An 18,277-nucleotide genomic window follows, 5' to 3' on the forward strand; every position below is an offset into this window, starting at 1 on the left:
TCCCAGGGCCGCCTGGTCCCAGTCTACTTCTCGGACGGTCTGTTGTTGAACAGGTTTCCCCCCGGAGCCATCTGCTCAGAGCGCTGGCTGTCAGTGCGAGCGGCAGGAACCGCCTGTGTGTTCATTAGCGCCTGGAGGACGGTGGGGGCCACGCCGGGCTCCCTTTCCCAGGGTCCGGGCGTCCTGTTTGACCCGGAGCCTGGTAGCTGATAGCGGAGCCTCGGCCTAAGCGATTGTGACTGCGGTCCCACAGCGCAGAATAAAGGATGAGGTGATTCATACTCCTTTCGTTCAGAGATAGGGATTCGAAAAAAAAACGAAGACTCCGGGACAACGTTTCGGTAAAAATAACAGCTTTGTTAAAATGATGATGTTCAACTTCCATTTATAAATAACATTATTTACAACAAATACAAGACCCTGTTAAATATTGAACAGGCTGTGCGAAGAACAGCGTTTACAAACTCCTACAGGGTTGGGTCTACGGGTCGGTATATTTACGAAGAAACGTATACTTTTCGGTAAATATTATTAAGGAATTAAGGACAAAGAGAAGACAATTCACAGATCCCGTTCCCCGGTGGAAACACGTAACAACATGCGATAACATCTTACATTGTGTAACAAAAATAAAAAATAAATTAGAACAATAAATACTGAGTCCAGCAGCTGGTCTGAATCATAACGCGTTCGGCGTGTGTTTGAAGATAAGGCCAAACAGCACCCTGGAGGCGACAGAGGACCGCCAACCTCTGCCCCGTGACACGGGGGGGGGTTGGTGTCTGGGACATGGAGATCTGTCCAGGCGGTACTACAGGGTCAGAGTCCCCCCCCCCACCACCAGCCATCCCAGGCCAGGAGTTCCTTGAGCCCAGTGAGGGAGGGGCTCCATCTCTCAGAGTGGCAGGGCACATGTTTCCCAGCCCCGACACCTTGTTATCACCGCGTCTGTGAAGGAACGCGCAGGACAGCCTCGCATGCCATCCGGGGGGGGGGGGGGGGGGGGTCGGAGAGATAAGGCTTTGACCCCAGGTTGGACAGGGAAGGCTGGGGTGGTCTAGGGGGTGGAGGTGGGTCTGGGCCGAGGGGTATGGGGGTGGAGGGTCTGGGGGTTGGAGGTGGACTAGTGGTATGGGGGGTGGAGGTGGACCAGGGGGGTGGAGGTGGACCAGGGGGGTGGGGGGTGGAGGTGGACCAGGGGGGTGGAGGTGGACCAGGGGGGTGGAGGTGGGTCTGGGCCGAGGGGTCTGGGGGTGGAGGGTCTTGGGGGGTGGAGGTGGACCAGGGGTCTTGGGGGGTGGAGGTGCACCAGGGGTCTTGGGGGTGGAGGGGGGTCCGGACCAGGGTTCTGGACAGGCAGGGCTGGTCGCCCCTGAAAGGTCATTGGCCGAGGCAGCTCCGCCATAAGTGCTGAATTGCGTTGGCCTCCAGCGGGGGCTCTGATAACAGAGAGGAAGGCTGATGTCAGGGGACTGGTGTCAAAACAGGAGGGACGGGGGGGGGGGTTAGGGTAAGCAGAGCAGTTCCCACCAAGCCTCCCTCGATATGGTGCTTCAGCCATTGGTCCGTTTCAGGATGAAATACTCAGTTTGGTACAAAGTCTCCTTGTTTGGGTCAACTCTAGATCCTTAATCAATCTGATACAAGTTTAGCAAAACCTCCCCATTTGATGCATAACATTCCTCTACACTCTTTACAGACCACCTGACTTGCTTCGGAGCATACATAGATTCAGACAGGAAAAGGCTTATTTCTGTCCCGCCTTGTCCTACCGACTGCGGCCTAAACGTATGCGTCAGTCCACGGCCCTCCAACTATCTACAGCCGCACTCGGCCACCATCATGCCTTCGTACTTGTACTTGTAGGTCACGACCCCAGTGTCGTCCAGGTACAGCAGGGATATGGGCTCCAGCTTGGTCGGCACACAGCAGGCCTTGGCTGCCTTCTGGGGACTGTTGATGTTGATCAGGGTCTGGACGATGGCGTGCTTGGTGGGCGTGACGTGCTTGGTCAGCGGGTAGGTGCACACGCCGCTGCACTCGAAGGCGTCGTAGCCCGTGGGCGCCAGGATCCAGCTGTCCCAGCCGATGTCCTTGAACTCCACGAACAGCGACCGCCGCTTGCAGTAGTTGCCCTTGGCGTTGCGCCGGAAGCGGGACGTGGTGTCGTAGATCATGTTGGAGCGCATCTGGAGCAGGTCCTCCTCGTCGGGCTCCTCGCCGAGGCCGTCCTCCTGGGGCCCCTCGCCCCAGAGGCCGGTGAGACCCGGCTCCAGGTTGTCCCGCTGGAGGGCGAGGTCCGAGGTCTCGTGGTCGATCATCTCGTTCAGCTCCTGGCGGTCCTGCCGGTCGTCGCCGCTCTGGTCGTCGGAGAAGACGATCAGTAAGGGTTTGTGCTTCTCCTCCGGGCTGGCGTCGATCTTCATGTCGCCCATCTCCGGCGGCGGCGGCGGCGCGTCGCTGCGGCCGGTCTCCGCCTCCAGACCCCCGGGCTCCGCCCCCGGACCCCCGCCTTCCTCCGCGGGGGGCAGGCTGGCGATGTGCACCTCCAGCCGGTGGGTGGTGCCGCTCTCGGAGCTCCGCCAGCGCTGCACGGCGGCGGTGAGGTCGAAGGCCTCCCAGCCGTCGTCCACGCCGTACACCTGGCGGGAGGCCAGCTCCACCGGAGCCGGACCCGGGGGGGCCGGGAAGGCGTCCCCCCTGGGGGGCGGGGGGTCCCCGGCGCCCCCGTCGGGGGGCCCCAGCTCGTAGACGGAGACGCGGCGGTCCACGCCGCTGTACAGGTGCCGGTCGTTCTGGACCAGCGTGTAGAGGCGGAGCTCGGCGGCGGTGATGCGCTCGTGACGCGGGACGGAAAGGTTGAAGAGGAGGGGGTGGCGCCGCACGTCGCTGGGCTCCGCCTCCCCGAGGGCCGGAGCTGGGGAGACAAGGGGCCCAGAGGTTAGGCCATCGGCCCCCAGGTCAGGGCTTCTTAAAAAGACCCTTCATTTCTTATTAATGACTCCTGTAGCGCAACCTGACACGAATCACAGCACAACAACCTATGTCGATTTTCATGAAACTCTTCCTCTCATCTGGGCGCTTTCAACATTCTCTGTCAACGCTCGGCTTCGTCCTCCTCCGCCCCCTCGCCCCCCTCCTGCCAACCCCGCTCCGTTGTGATTGGTTAGGAAAATCTGGATTGTTCTACGTAGATAAATCCCGGAAATTTGAACAAGTGAATGGCGACCGGCGTCCCGAGTGTTTAGCGCTCTGCACAGCCACCCCCGACGGTCAGCAGGGAACACGTCTAAATGCATGAACGTCATTATGTGACACTTTAGAATGGTTAAACATGACTATAAATCATTATAACAACGTTTATAGGTCATTAAAGTCGAAAAAGCATAATAGGTGCTCTTTAAGCACACTGAGGACCGTCTCAGTGTGTCAGTGGGACCCACCGCACACCCAGAGAACTCTAGACACCAGACTGTCAGTGGTGTCTAGAGTGATTCAGTTAAGATTCACCTCTATGTTGACCCATGGTTCTGACATTCAGCCCTAACCCTAACCCTAACCCTAACCCTGACCTAACCCTAACCATAACCCTAACCCTTACCTAACCCTATCCCTAACCCTAACCCTATCCGTCCAGTCAAGGGTCCAAAATGTTAAATGACTGCATTATCGTTACAGAGATGATAAAAGATGCTGTCGGTCCTGCTCTGACCCTTAAAGCACAGATCTGTAACACACAGATGCGTGAGGTGGAGGCTCGGTGCTCACCTTCGTTCTTGAAGCTCCGGATGATGTTGGCGGTGGGCATGGCGCTGTGGTCGTTGGCGAAGCGGTTGTACAGCTCCATCATGTACTCCGGGGGCTCCACCCGCACGCCGGCCCCGCCCGCCCCCGTCAGGTTGAAGGTGTGGAGGAGCTGCTCCTCCAGGTCGTCCGGCAGACCCTGCGCCCCGCCGCCCCCCTCCCCGTCCGGCCCCGTCAGAGGGGGGCCCGGGGCCCCGTCCTGCCCCGGCCCGCCGCTGGCCGCCGTGGCAGGGGCCCGGGGCCGGGGCAGGGGCGGAGGGATGGGGCTCCCCCAGCCGCCTGGGGGCCCCCGGAGCAGCAGGGCGGAGAGGAGCAGGAACAGCGTCTTGGAGCTGAGGCGGCTCCCCGCGTTGGGCTCCCAGCCGCTCGCCATGGGAGAGGCACGGCAGCAGCAGAGGGGAACCGGTTCAGTCCGGACACAGCGGAACCGTGTTCCTCCAAACTCTGATTCAAAACGTCGCCACCAACGTTTCAATACGGTTCGTCTGCGTAAAAACACCCCGAAAAAAATATCTAATATCAACCAATCAAGCGGCTCCTTCTCAGTGGCGGTGCGGCCGGGGGGACGCGACCCGGGCGTCTGGGCAGACTGGGGCTCCCCTGGAGCTCTGCATGCCCCTCACTGGGTGGCCCACGGGGGGTGAGATCCTCTCCAGACCCCGGAGCCTTTATCCTCGGGGGCACCTTCTCTGCTGTCCGCCACCCAAGGCTGGAGGTCCACTGAGAGGGGGTCCGGCACGCGGCTCCGCAAGGGCTTCTCCTCTGCTGTGGATGTGTGTGTGGTCCTCTCTCTCTCTCTAGGCTTCTGCTGGCTTTTCCCAGCTTGCTCGCCCTTTCTGCCTGCGCCTTATCTATGATACGGTAGGGCACTGCACTGCTCAGTTCTTATGGTGTCTTTGAGTGTGTGTGTGTGTGTGTGTGTGTGTGTGTGTGTGTGTGTGTGTGTGTGTGTGTGTGTGTGTGTGTGTGTGTGTGTGTGTGTGTGCGTGCGTGCGTGCGTGCGTGCGTGCGTGCGTGCGTGCGTGCGTGCGTGCGTGCGTGCGTGCGTGCGTGCGTGTGTGTGTGTGTCTGTGTGTGTGTGTGTGTGTGTGTGTGTGTGTGTGTGTGTGTGTGTGCGTGCGAGTGTCTGCGTGTGAGTGTGTGTTTGGGTGCATGTGTGTGTGTGGCTGTGCGTCAATTGTTATCTGTTAACTTCCTTAATGAGCATCTTGTAAACACCGAGCAGGGCTGTCCCTCGTGGACGTGGGTTTCTGTTTGGGTGCGCCTGGGATGGTTCCCTCATCAGTTTAGCAGCGGGTTCAGATCTGTTTCCTGAACGGGCCTCTTGGTCTCAACGTGTTGGTTCTGCTCAATATGAACGGAGAGGACCAGTCTGAGTACAATTGAAATGTAACGAGGTGCCGAAGGAAGCCTTGTATCTGTACAAGATTTCAGAATACTTAGTAAGTGAGGCTTGAGTCAAAAGACTTAAGACTCCTTCAAAAGACTCACATGTTCAGAACTTGCCTAACCCCCACCCACACCCCTCTTAGCATTGATTGTATGTTGTATGTCCTGGCACTTAATGTGCACACTTATTGTATGTTGTACGTCCTGGCACTTAAAATAGTACTGAGCATTGTGCAGCATCTTATCCTAGCTATCTTTGTTGCACACAGGGAATGGGTTAACCTAGAGATTGTTAGTGCTTGGTACTTGGTTCTATGAACATCCTTACTGTACCGACAGCGATATATATTGTTTCTCTTCGTCTGACAAACATACTTATTGTAAGTTGCTTTGGATTTAAATGCCCTCAATGTAAGTGAACTCCTGTTTCAGTTTAACTGTAACTCTATCGTATATAAAGGGGTTATTATGACCCACGCCCACTTGTGTCTTTGTTCTTAAGCTCCTACAGTCATACTAGTGTGTGCTGTATATGAATGCTCCAAACACCTTGCGTTCTTCTAGAATTGCCGAGAAGCTTAACTCTCTTGTCGGTGGTTTGCTGTTTGTCTCTTAATAGTTTCTACGGCTGTATCCTTAAATCTTGGTTCTCAGTCAGCGGTCGGTAAGCAGGAGGCCTCACCGTGAGAAACACCATGACGTTCCCTCAGTCTGGCAGCATGGACCTCAAAGCCGTGCACAATGGAGATATGATAAGGATGAAGAACTAGGAGAGTACGCTTCAATCCGTTCCAAGGCAACACTGGGAACTGTTAAAGTATACCATTGAGAATATGATGAAGGACGTCTCCTTTGTTCGTTGAGAGCTGAAGTGTGAAGATCAGGGACTGTCCTGCAGCATCGATGCGTGTGTAGTTTATTTATTACGCTGTGTGTAAGCTGATTTGTTCTGTGTGTTAGTTGATGAGTGTTAGTTGATGTGTTCTGTATGTTAGTTGATGTGTGTTAGTTGATGTGTGTTAGTTGATGTGTGTTAGTTGATGTGTTCTGTGTGTTAGTTGATGTGTTCTGTGTGTTAGTTGATGTGTTCTGTGTGTTAGTTGATGTGTTCTGTGTGTTAGTTGATGTGTTCTGTGTGTTAGTTGATGTGTGTTAGTTGATGTGTTCTGTGTGTTAGTTGATGTGTTCTGTGTGTTAGATGATGTGTTCTGTGTGTTAGTTGATGTGTTCTGTGTGTTAGTTGATGTGTTCTGTGTGTTAGATGATGTGTGTTAGTTGATGTGTGTTAGTTGATGTGTTCTGTGTGTTAGTTGATGTGTTCTGTGTGTTAGTTGATGTGTGTTAGCTGATGTGTTCTGCGTGTTAGTTGATGTGTGTTAGTTGATGTGTTCTGTGTGTTAGTTGATGTGTGTTAGTTGATGTGTGTTAGTTGATGTGTGTTAGTAGATGTGTGTTAGTTGATGTGTGTTAGTTGATGTGTGTTAGTTGATGTGTTCTGTGTGTTAGTTGATGCGTGTTAGTTGATGTGTTCTGTGTGTTAGTTGATGTGTGTTAGTTGATGTGTTCTGTGTGTTAGTTGATGTGTGTTAGTTGATGTGTTCTGTGTGTTAGTTGATGTGTGTTAGTTGATGTGTTCTGTGTGTTAGTTGATGCGTGTTAGTTGATGTGTGTTAGTTGATGTGTTCTGTGTGTTAGTTGATGTGTGTTAGTTGATGTGTTCTGTGTGTTAGTTGATGCGTGTTAGTTGATGTGTGTTAGTTGATGTGTTCTGTGTGTTAGTTGATGCGTGTTAGTTGATGTGTTCTGTGTGTTAGTTGATGTGTGTTAGTTGATGTGTTCTGTGTGTTAGTTGATGTGTGTTAGTTGATGTGTTCTGTGTGTTAGTTGATGTGTGTTAGTTGATGTGTGTTAGTTGATGTGTTCTGTGTGTTAGTTGATGTGTGTTAGTTGATGTGTGTTAGTTGATGTGTGTTAGTAGATGTGTGTTAGTTGATGTGTGTTAGTTGATGTGTGTTAGTTGATGTGTTCTGTGTGTTAGTTGATGTGTGTTAGTTGATGTGTGTTAGTTGATGTGTTCTGTGTGTTAGTTGATGTGTGTTAGTTGATGTGTGTTAGTTGATGTGTGTTAGTAGATGTGTGTTAGTTGATGTGTGTTAGTTGATGTGTGTTAGTTGATGTGTTCTGTGTGTTTGTTGCTGTGTGTTAGTTGATGTGTTCTGTGTGTTAGTTGATGTGTGTTAGTTGATGTGTTCTGTGTGTTAGTTGATGTGTGTTAGCTGATGTGTTCTGTGTGTTAGCTGATGTGTGTTAGTGGATGTGTTCTGTGTATTAGTTGATGTGTTCTGTGTGTTAGTTGATGTGTATTAATTGATGTGTTCTGTGTGTTAGTTGATGTGTGTTAGTTGATGTGTGTTAGTTGATGTGTTCTGTGTGTTAGTTGATGTGTGTTAGCTGATGTGTTCTGTGTGTTAGCTGATGTGTGTTAGTGGATGTGTTCTGTGTATTAGTTGATGTGTGTTAGTTGATGTGTGTTAGTTGATGTGTTCTGTGTGTTAGTTGATGTGTGTTAGTTGATGTGTTCTGTGTGTTAGTTGATGTGTTCTGTGTGTTAGTTGATGTGTTCTGTGTGTTAGTTGATGTGTTCTGTGTGTTAGTTGATGTGTTCTGTGTGTTAGTTGATGTGTTCTGTGTGTTAGTTGATGAGTTCTGTGTGTTAGTTGATGTGTGTTAGTTGATGTGTGTTAGTTGATGTGTTCTGTGTGTTAGTTGATGTGTTCTGTGTGTTAGTTGATGTGTGTTAGCTGATGTGTTCTGTGTGTTAGTTGATGTGTGTTAGCTGATGTGTTCTGTGTGTTAGTTGATGTGTGTTAGTTGATGTGTTCTGTGTGTTAGTTGATGTGTGTTAGTTGATGTGTTCTGTGTGTTAGTTGATGTGTGTTAGTTGATGTGTTCTGTGTGTTAGTTGATGTGTTCTGTGTGTTAGTTGATGTGTTCTGTGTGTTAGTTGATGTGTTCTGTGTGTTAGTTGATGTGTTCTGTGTGTTAGATGATGTGTTCTGTGTGTTAGTTGATGTGTTCTGTGTGTTAGTTGATGTGTTCTGTGTGTTAGTTGATGTGTTCTGTGTGTTAGTTGATGTGTTCTGTGTGTTAGCTGATGTGTGTTAGCTGATGTGTGTTAGTGGATGTGTTCTGTGTGTTAGTTGATGTGTTCTGTGTGTTAGTTGATGTGTTCTGTGTGTTAGTTGATGTGTTCTGTGTGTTAGCTGATGTGTGTTAGCTGATGTGTGTTAGTGGATGTGTTCTGTGTGTTAGTTGATGTGTTCTGTGTGTTAGTTGATGTGTTCTGTGTGTTAGTTGATGTGTTCTGTGTGTTAGTTGATGTGTGTTAGTTGATGTGTGTTAGTTGATGTGTTCTGTGTGTTAGTTGATGTGTTCTGTGTGTTAGTTGATGTGTTCTGTGTGTTAGCTGATGTGTGTTAGCTGATGTGTGTTAGTGGATGTGTTCTGTGTGTTAGCTGATGTGTGTTAGCTGATGTGTGTTAGTTGATGTGTTCTGTGTGTTAGTTGATGTGTTCTGTGTGTTAGTTGATGTGTTCTGTGTGTTAGCTGATGTGTGTTAGCTGATGTGTGTTAGTGGATGTGTTCTGTGTGTTAGCTGATGTGTGTTAGCTGATGTGTGTTAGTTGATGTGTTCTGTGTGTTAGTTGATGTGTGTTAGTTGATTTGTGTTAGTTGATGTGTTCTGTGTGTTAGTTGATGTGTTCTGTGTGTTAGTTGATGTGTTCTGTGTGTTAGTTGATTTGTTCTGTGTGTTAGTTGATGTGTGTTAGTTGATGTGTGTTAGTTGATGTGTGTTAGTAGATGTGTGTTAGTTGATGTGTGTTAGTTGATGTGTGTTAGTTGATGTGTGTTAGTTTATGTGTGTTAGTTGATGTGTTCTGTGTGTTAGTTGATGTTTATGTCAGACGCGCTGATACATTGAGCTTCCTGTCTCAAAAGAACAACAACAACCCCAATGTCTCCGTCACCCTGCCTGACGTAGCAGAACTTCCTCTTTGAGGGACATTCATGAGTACACAACTAGCCGGGGGGGGGGGGGGGGGGCAGAGATAGGAGGAGATACAGTAGCTGCTCATTGGCCTCCCTCCACCTCCTACACCACCTCTATTAACATCAACACCACCACCTACACCACCACCACCACTACCTGCAACACCACCACCTCCACCACCTTCACTTCTACCTTCCACGCCATCACCACCTCCACCCCCACCACCTCCTCCTCCAACACCATCACCTACACCCCAACTACTACTTTCAACCCCACCACCACAACCACCTACACCTGCAACACCAGCCCCACCTCCTCCAACACCACCACAACCTGCAACACCTCCACCACCGCCGCTGCCTCCAAAACGATCATAACTACCACCACCTCCACCTCATCCACCATCACCGCCTCATCAACTCCTCCACCCCTACCACCACGACTACCGCCACCAGCACCACCTCAACCCCCACATTTTAACACATCCACACACAAACGCACATACTTATTCAGACCCACACACACACACACACGCATACTAAATCCATCTGACACCATCCCGTGCATATCTCTGAGGGACAGTCGTGTTCCGTCCGGCACCTCGCATTCCGATCACAAACGCACGCGATGAGGGGATGTACGCGTGCATGTGTGCGTGTGTGTGTGTGTGCGTGTGTGTGTGTGCGTGTGTGTGTGTGTGTGTGTGCGCGAGGGGGGTCCATTCCAGAGCTGCCTGCTGCGACCCCGTAGATACACTCTGGATATCGGCCAGGAATGAGGAGGATTGGGGCTCCCTCTTCCTGCCTGTAGCTTACACACACACACACACACACACACACACACACACACACACACACACACACACACACACACACACACACACACACACACACACACTGACACCAACACACGCATGCACACAACCACACACACAATCACACACACACACACACACACACTGCACACACACACGCACACGCACACGCACACACACACACACACACACGCTGACACCAACACCAACACAGGCATGCACACAACCACACACACATACACACACTCACACACACACACCGCACGCACACACACACACAACCACAGACACACACGCAAACACAAACATACACATTCACACACAAACATACACTCATGCTGACACTCACACACACACACACACACACACACACACATGTATGCACGCACGCACGCACACAGACACACACACACATACACACACAGACACACTCACACTCACGCTCACACTCACCCACAAACTGAACGGACGAGCAGCTATCTCGTGTGTGTGTGTGTGTGTGTGTCTTTGTGTGTGTCTTTGAGTGTGTATGGCTACCACACACAATGGGACCATAGGGTTGTCTGTTCTTTGCCTTAGGTGGTGAAGGCATCCCGACTATTTCCACGACGGTTCTCGGACAATCCTCTTATCTCTGGTTTTCCCTCCTCTTCCCCTGTTGTTTTCCTCTCTGGCCATGTGGCCTTCTGTTTCCCTCACAGCCTCGCTCACATCATGTAGGGTTAGGGTTAGGGTTATGACTACTACTTACATCAGTTGACAGAACATATTGCCTATTTCTCCTAGTGGTCTTCCAGGAGTGTTCGTTATGACTCGCTCAGCCGCTCCCAGACAGGAACTGTACTCTACTAGAAGAAACAATAACATGACATCACAGAACGCCATTCCACCTTTGACCCCCCACACCAACACTGGTACGTCTTATGAGGACCTGGGAGAGGGCAGCCCAGTATGTGGACATGGATCCCGCAGCTTTCAGTGGTTAAAGAGGTTTGTTGAACTTTATTCATGGCACAAAACATTTTAAATTACTTGACATTCGATACTGTAATTTTGATACATTCGATACTAAAATATTTTAAGATGCTGAGGAAAAGCATAGTCTGTCTGTGAGCAAGGTGATAAAACAGCGGTGGTCCTCAATGTGAATCTCTTAACATAATAATAAAAATAACATGATAAACATTGGGCAATACAGGCCTTACACGCACTCGTAACTCAGCAACCGTGTTGAGGGGTCGGGCTTAGCTCAGGAGGTAGAGCTAGTTGCTAGTTCGATCCCCAGCTCCTCCTAGCTGAGTGTTGATGTGTCCCTGAGCAAGACACTTAACCCTAACTGCTCCTGACGAGCTGGCTGTCGCCTTGCATGGTTGACTCACTGTCGGTGTGTCAATGTGTGTATTAACCGATGTCAGTCGCTTTGGATAAAAGCGTCTGCTAAATGCCCTAATTCTAATTGTAATTGTGTTCTAAAGAACGGCGTTCAGGTTCCCGTGAGAACGAGCCATCCCTGACAGGCGGCCATCTTGGTTCTACGTGGAGCTGGGTGGAGCTAACTGGATGTGTTCTGCTTTGATTTCCTCCACCCAGTTACCGTTGAGCACCGAGATGGCCGCCCGAGATGGCCATCCAAGATGGCCGCCCGAGATGGCCATCCAAGATGGCTGCCCGAGATGCCCATCCAAGATGGCCGCTGGGTGATGTGTCACAGTATTGTGTTCAGGTCGGGGGGGGGGTGGTCGTGGCTGCGGCCAGCGCTCCTCAGACACGCCTCCAGGGCGGCCACACGGCGGCGCTCTTCTTCCAGGGAGGAGGTCAGCTGGGTCACGGTGGAGGTCAGCTCAGCGTTCCTCTGCTGCAGGCTGGAGGAGCAGGAGGGGGGAGAGGAGGATGGACACTCACAAACACCAAGACAAAACTCAAGTACAACCTCAGACTGAACCTCAATCTGAACCTAAAACTGAACCTCAATCTTAACCTCAAACTGAACCTCAAACACAAACTGAACCTCAAACACAAACTGAACCTCAAACACAATCTGAACCTCAAACTGAACCTCAAGCTGAACCTCAAACTGAACCTCAAGCTGAACCTCAAACTAAACCTCAAACTGAACCTCAAACTGAACCTCAAACTGATCCTCAAACACAAACTGAACCTCAAACACAAACTGACCTCAAACCGAACCTCAAACTGAACCTCAAACACAAACTGAACCTCAAACACAAACTGAACCTCAAACACAATCTGAACCTCAAACACAAACTGAACCTCAAACACAATCTGAACCTCAAACTGAACCTCAAGCTGAACCTCAAACTAAACCTCAAACTGAACCTCAAACTGAACCTCAAACTGAACCTCAAACACAAACTGAACCTCAAACACAAACTGACCTCAAACCGAACCTCAAACCGAACCTCAAACTGAACCGTGATTCACGTGCACTCTGGTGCACTATGGTTCTGTGTGTTTTTATGTTATGAGGTTTTAGTGAGTTGTGTGTGTGCGTGTGTGTGTGTGTGTGTGTGTGTGTGTGTGTGTGTGTGTGTGTGTGTGTGTGTGTGTGTGTGTGTGTGTGTGTGTGTGTGTGTGTGTGTGTGTGTGTGTATGTTCACCTAAAACTGAACCTCAAACAAAGGTTTAGGTTTTCAGTAACGCCATCTCACCTCTCAATGATCTGCTGGAGGGTCTGTTGGCTCTCTGGCTGGCTGGAGCCAAGACCAGGACCTGGACTAGGAGCAGGAGTAAGACCAGGACCTGGACTAGCAGAACCAGGGTCAGGACCAGGACCAGGACCAGGACCAGGGTCAGGACCAGGACCAGGACCAGGACCAGGACCAGGACCAGGACCAGGACCAGGACCAGGACCAGGACCTGAGCCGCTGGAGGCCTGGGGGCTCTGTGGTTCAGCAGGTGCTGAGGGGTCTTCAGACGCCCGGGGGACTCTCGGGGATTTGGGGGAAGAGGCGGAGCCCCGGCTTCCTCTCCGTCTCACATCCCCGCCCTCCTGGCCCGCCTCCCGCTCCGTCTTGCTCCCGAACAGCGCCACCCGGTGGAGGTCCAGGATCTTGAAGATGTCCTCCGACAGCGTCCCCATCCTCTCCTCCGGGACGTCCTGCGTGCGGCTCCGCTGGTTCAGGGCCTCCCCCTTCTTGGCGGCCCCCCGGGGGGGCTGCTGGAAGCTGGGCAGCGTCTGGGTGCGCTTGCGGGGGCTGGAGGCGGAGGGGTCCAGGCGGGAGGGGAAGGGCTCGGTGGGGCTGCCGTCCTCCGCGCTGTCGTTGTCCTCGTCCTCCTCGGGGGACTCGGACAGCGAGGCGTCGGCCATCTGGGGGGGGGGCGCGGGGCGCAGGATGAGCGTACGGCCCTCCCGTCAGGTTCATGAGAACGTCCCACTTGTGTGGCAGACGTTACGCATCAACCTCTGCATCTCTTTACTGCAGAGACCCGCTCCAGTCAGAGTCCTGGTCTAGGTCTGAAGATAGTCTAACCTGCTCCTTGAAACGGGCCTCAGGCCTGGGGTCAAACGACAAACCTGGGGCCAAACGACAAACCTGGGGCCAGACGACAAACCTGGGGCCAGATGACAAACCTGGGGTCAAATGACAAACCTGGGGCCAAACGACAAACCTGGGGCCAAACAACAAACCTGGGGCCAAACGACAAACCTGGGGCCAGACGACAATCCCGGGGCCAGACGACAAACCTGGGGCCAGACGACAAACCTGGGGCCAAACGACAAGCAAGGGGCCAAACCAAAAGCAAGGTGCCAAATAACAGCCTCGGGCCAGACGAAAGACCAGGGGCCAAACATTGGGCCTGGGGCGAAACCACAGCCCTGGGGCCAAACGACAGACCTGGGGCCAAACGACAGGCCTGGGGCCAAACGACAAGTCTGGGGCCAAACCACAGCCCTGGGGCCAAACCACAGCCCTGGGGCCAAACCACAGCCCTGGGGCCAAACGACAGACCAGGGGCAAATCAACAGTCAGGGGCCAAACGACCAGCCGGGGGCCTAACAACAAACCTGGGGCCAAACCAAAGGCCAGGGGCCCAATGACAGACCAGGGGTCCTACCTCGGCCCCCTCCCAGCCCACGAAGCTTCGGGGGGCGCTGCTCTTCTTCTTCCGGGTCTTGCTGGCGGGGGGCGAGGGCGGGAGGTCCCGGGCGGGGGGGAAGAGCTCCTCGTGGTGCCGGATCATCAGCGTCATCAGCCGCTGGATCTGGGGAGTGGCTGGGGGGCACGCAGAGGGACGGTCAGGGGGGGTCAGGGGGGGTCAGGGGGGGTCAGGGGGTGTTGGGGGACTTCAGACCCAAGGCAAAGCGTTGCTGTATTCTTTTGTGGTTGTGAATGTAACGTTATTTTATTTAAAGGTTGTATCAGCGATGTTGGGTGACGTCCCTCCTTTTGGTATTTGAAGCGAGATCCCAAACAAACAGAGCCCCCCTCGCCCCTCCCTTCCGTGTTCGGTGCATCCAGTAAAAACAATCATTAACGCAGCGCAAAACCCCACAACACCCACCCCTTGTGTGCGATTGGTTGGAATACTATTTGTTTTGGTATTGAGTGGTTGGTAGTACCATTTGTTTTTGTGTACGATCGGAGCACAGGCCGCCTACAGAGACACGTTTCCTTGACGACCTGCTTATGGGGCGGGCAGCTAGTGGATCGCGAGGAACGATCAGATGAATGTCCTCATTTATGTTTCAGCCTAGAATCGCTGATACAACCTTTAAGTATTAGCTATTAATGTACTAATAGTAATATCCATACAGTCGTTCAGGCAAAACCTCATTTCACTAATTTCACTGAGTTTCTTAGTCACTACTTGACCTGGATTGACCGGTCGGAACCGGCTTGGCCGCTTCAGGGTCCTAATGTTAGAAACAGGAACTTTGACTCGGAGCTCAGAAGAGCATTCATGATCACAAAAAGGATAAATATATCCTTTATGCAGACGACAAAATGCAGTTGCTCAGCAGTCTGAGCGATGGTGTTAATGTGCGTGTGTGTGTGTGTGTGTGTGTGTGTGTGTGTGTGTGTGTGTGTGTGTGTGTGTGTGTGTGTGTGTGTGTGTGTGTGTGTGTTTCCTTCATCATGGTTGTCGAAGGAAACACACAAACACACATCAACAGGTTGATGTGTGTTTGTGTGTGTGTGTGTGTGCGTGTGTGTGTGCCGGCATGTGCGTGCGCGTGCATGCGTATGTGTGCGCGTGCGCGCGTGTGCGTGCGCGTGCATGCGTGTGCGTGCGTGCGTGCGTGCGTGCGTGCGTGCGTGCGTGCGAGTGTGTGTGTGTGTGTGTGTGTACCTTTCATCATGGTGATGGGGTCCTCTATCTGGGGCTTCAGCAGGTTGATTCCCATCACGGTCGCCAGGTTCTCCACGCTCATCTTGTTCACCTTGGACTCCAGCTGCACCTCGAACAGGAACCTAGACCCCGTTTTATGTTTGGTATCTTATTTATTTTTTTACTTATTTTTTGTGTTCATTGGTTTGCTTACTACCCTTAACCTGCCTGCCATTCTGGGGGATTAATACAATAATCGTATCTTATTTAATACAATAGCGATCTAACGTGATGTTGCGATCTCTCACCTGCAGATGTAACCCAGCAGGTTGTAGTTTATCCTGGGAATGAGGGCGATCTGTTTCTCCAAGCTCTCCAGGCCCTGAGAAAGAGGAACATTTACGTATAATATAAATATATAACCTCTGAAATAAGGGTTAGGCTGTCATGGTGGGGGGCGGGCCATACCGTGGTGCTGGGGTCGATCTTGTAGGTGCAGCTCAGGAAGTCTTGGTATTGGCTCCAGGGAACCACGGGTTCCGGCAGCTCCCGCAGGTACAGTTTGAGCAACGATGCCACCGTGTGGACGTCAGTGTCACTGCAGGACGAAATAATGATTTCAATTATTCCAAGCAGACTTTCAGTGAGAGATATGGTTTGGCGCCTGTAAAACTTGATGACCAATAGATGACTTGGATAAATGTATTTTTGTGCAGTGAGGCAGAAAAGAAGAAGGAAACTGTTCCTGTGACTGACTGTATACATTTGTGAAAAGGAGAACTAACAATACACAGAAATAAGAGACTGGTCATATCAGTGGTTTCACATCGCCCAACATATAATTGACAGATTCACAGGACCTGGACCGACGTGTGAGTGACAGAAGCAGAATGCTTCAGGGGAGCAAAAGGACTGCATTTGTGCAGCGCTTATCTAACATTCACCCATTCATGCACACATTCACACACCGATTGAGGTGTCACACATGCAAGGCGACAGCCGGCTCGTCAGGAGCAGTCAGGGTGAGGCGTCTCGCTCAGGGACAACTCGACACTCAGTGAGGAGGAGCCGGGGATCAAACTAGAAACCTTCCAGTTACCAGCCGACTCGCTCTAACTTCTGAGCCACATGCCGCTAGCCTTGCTATTGCAAGAAAATGACAGCATTATCGAGCTTGCTCAATCAATCTAATCAGACCAAGCTCTGATTAGATTGATTGAGCAAGCTCGATCAATCTGATTAGATAGATTGAGCTAGATAGATAGATTGAGCAAGCTCAATCATAGATTGAGCTTGCTCAATCTATCTATCTAGCTCTACGATTGAGCAAGCCCAATCGTAGATTGAGCTTGGTCTGGGGAGGCTGCTGTCATTCTCTTCAGCGCCAGAGGCGTGATCAACGGGCCCTGTTCAACTGACTCTGTACGCGATTGGCTGCTTGCCGTCGCTTCCCTGTCGTCATTGCGTTAAACCAGCCAATAGCGCGCCAGGGGGGGAAACCAGCAGGGTGACTGTCTCCCGCAAAACGTAGAAAGCAACAGATAGAAATGTACTGCTCTTCTCCCGACCCTTCTGCAGGGCGGATTCAAATCGCCGGCAGAACGGGCGGGGGGGGGGGTCCCCCGCCTAACATGCCGCCCTGACGGACCGTGCCTCCGTGTACCTGGGGAAGGACGGCCTCTCCCCGGCGTCGAAGGCGTCCCTGAACCGCCGCACCGAGTTGTCCTGCCCCGGGAGGCGGAAGATGCCCTCCTCGCCGAGGCCGTGCTCCCGGATGAACTCCACGCTCTTCTGCACCAGGATGGGGACCAGCTGGGGCCCGAAGCGCCGCTCGTACGTCACCGTGTCCCCCAGACTCTTACCGAACACTGGGGGGGAGGAGGGGGGGAGGAGGAGGAGGGGAGGAGGGGGGGAGGAGGGGGGGAGGAGGAGAGGAGGAGGAGAAGGGGAGGAGGGGGGGAGGAGGGGGGGAGGAGGAGGAGGGGAGGAGGAGAGGAGGAGGAAAGGAGGAGGGGGAGAAGGGAGGATCAACACTGAGGAGGAGCTAACCCTCATTACTATCGTTTATAATAGCTTTTCTCCCGTGGTGGGGGTCCCATGGGGGCGTTAGGGGAGCAGGTACCTCCCGTGGTGGGGGTCCCATGGGGGCGTTAGGGGAGCAGGTACCTCCCGTGGTGGGGGTCCCATGGGGGGGTTAGGGGAGCAGGTACCTCCCGTGGTGGGGGTCCCATGGGGGCGTTAGGGGAGCAGGTACCTCCCGTGGTGGGGGTCCCATGGGGGGGTTAGGGGAGCAGGTACCTCCCGTGGTGGGGGTCCCATGGGGGTTAGGGGAGCAGGTACCTCCCGTGGTGGGGGTCCCATGGGGGCGTTAGGGGAGCAGGTACCTCCCGTGGTGGGGGTCCCATGGGGAGGTTAGGGGAGCAGGTACCTCCCGTGGTGGGGGTCCCATGGGGGCGTTTGGGGAGCAGGTACCTCCCGTGGTGGGGGTCCCATGGGGGCGTTAGGGGAGCAGGTACCTCCCGTGGTGGGGGGTCCCATGGGGGCGTTTTGGGGAGCAGGTACCTCCCGTGGTGGGGGTCCCATGGGGGCGTTAGGGGAGCAGGTACCTCCCGTGGTGGGGGTCCCGATGGCTCTCCTCAGGGTGCGCACCCACTCCTCCAGGTCCGTCTGGGAGCTGGTCATGAAGACGTACGGACAGCGCTCCCGCTCCCTGCTGCTCCCTGGAGGACACACGCATACAACATACAACATACATCATACAACATACAACATACAACATACATCATACAACACACAACATACAACATACATCATACAACATACAACATACATCATACATCATTCAACATGGGGCCCTATGAGGCCCTTGAGTGTGGCCCCCCAGTGGCCGGGCTATCCCCAGACCGAGCCCCATCGTAGGTTACACG

At 52.6% G+C, this 18,277-nt stretch overlaps 2 protein-coding genes across 2 annotated transcripts; both read right to left on the reverse strand.

The window, feature by feature from the left end:
* Positions 1–1,307: 1,307 nt before the first annotated feature.
* Positions 1,308–4,663, reverse strand: bmp10 (bone morphogenetic protein 10). The gene is made up of 2 exons (XM_056601748.1): positions 3,769–4,663; positions 1,308–2,917 (listed from the first exon to the last, which is right to left on the reverse strand). The coding sequence occupies exons 1-2, from the start codon at positions 4,175–4,177 to the stop codon at positions 1,815–1,817; spliced, it is 1,512 nt and encodes a 503-aa protein (XP_056457723.1). The 5' UTR covers positions 4,178–4,663; the 3' UTR covers positions 1,308–1,814.
* Positions 4,664–10,305: 5,642 nt separating this feature from the next.
* Positions 10,306–18,228, reverse strand: arhgap25 (Rho GTPase activating protein 25). Its single transcript, XM_056601747.1, has 8 exons — positions 17,957–18,228; positions 17,014–17,218; positions 15,819–15,948; positions 15,659–15,732; positions 15,372–15,493; positions 14,136–14,293; positions 12,728–13,386; positions 10,306–11,920 (listed from the first exon to the last, which is right to left on the reverse strand). The coding sequence occupies exons 1-8, from the start codon at positions 18,099–18,101 to the stop codon at positions 11,764–11,766; spliced, it is 1,650 nt and encodes a 549-aa protein (XP_056457722.1). The 5' UTR covers positions 18,102–18,228; the 3' UTR covers positions 10,306–11,763.
* Between the last annotated feature and the right edge of the window lie 49 nt (positions 18,229–18,277).

This window comes from Gadus chalcogrammus, chromosome 11, assembly GCF_026213295.1.
Source record: "Gadus chalcogrammus isolate NIFS_2021 chromosome 11, NIFS_Gcha_1.0, whole genome shotgun sequence".
In the NCBI taxonomy this organism is placed as follows: Eukaryota; Metazoa; Chordata; class Actinopteri; order Gadiformes; family Gadidae; genus Gadus; species Gadus chalcogrammus.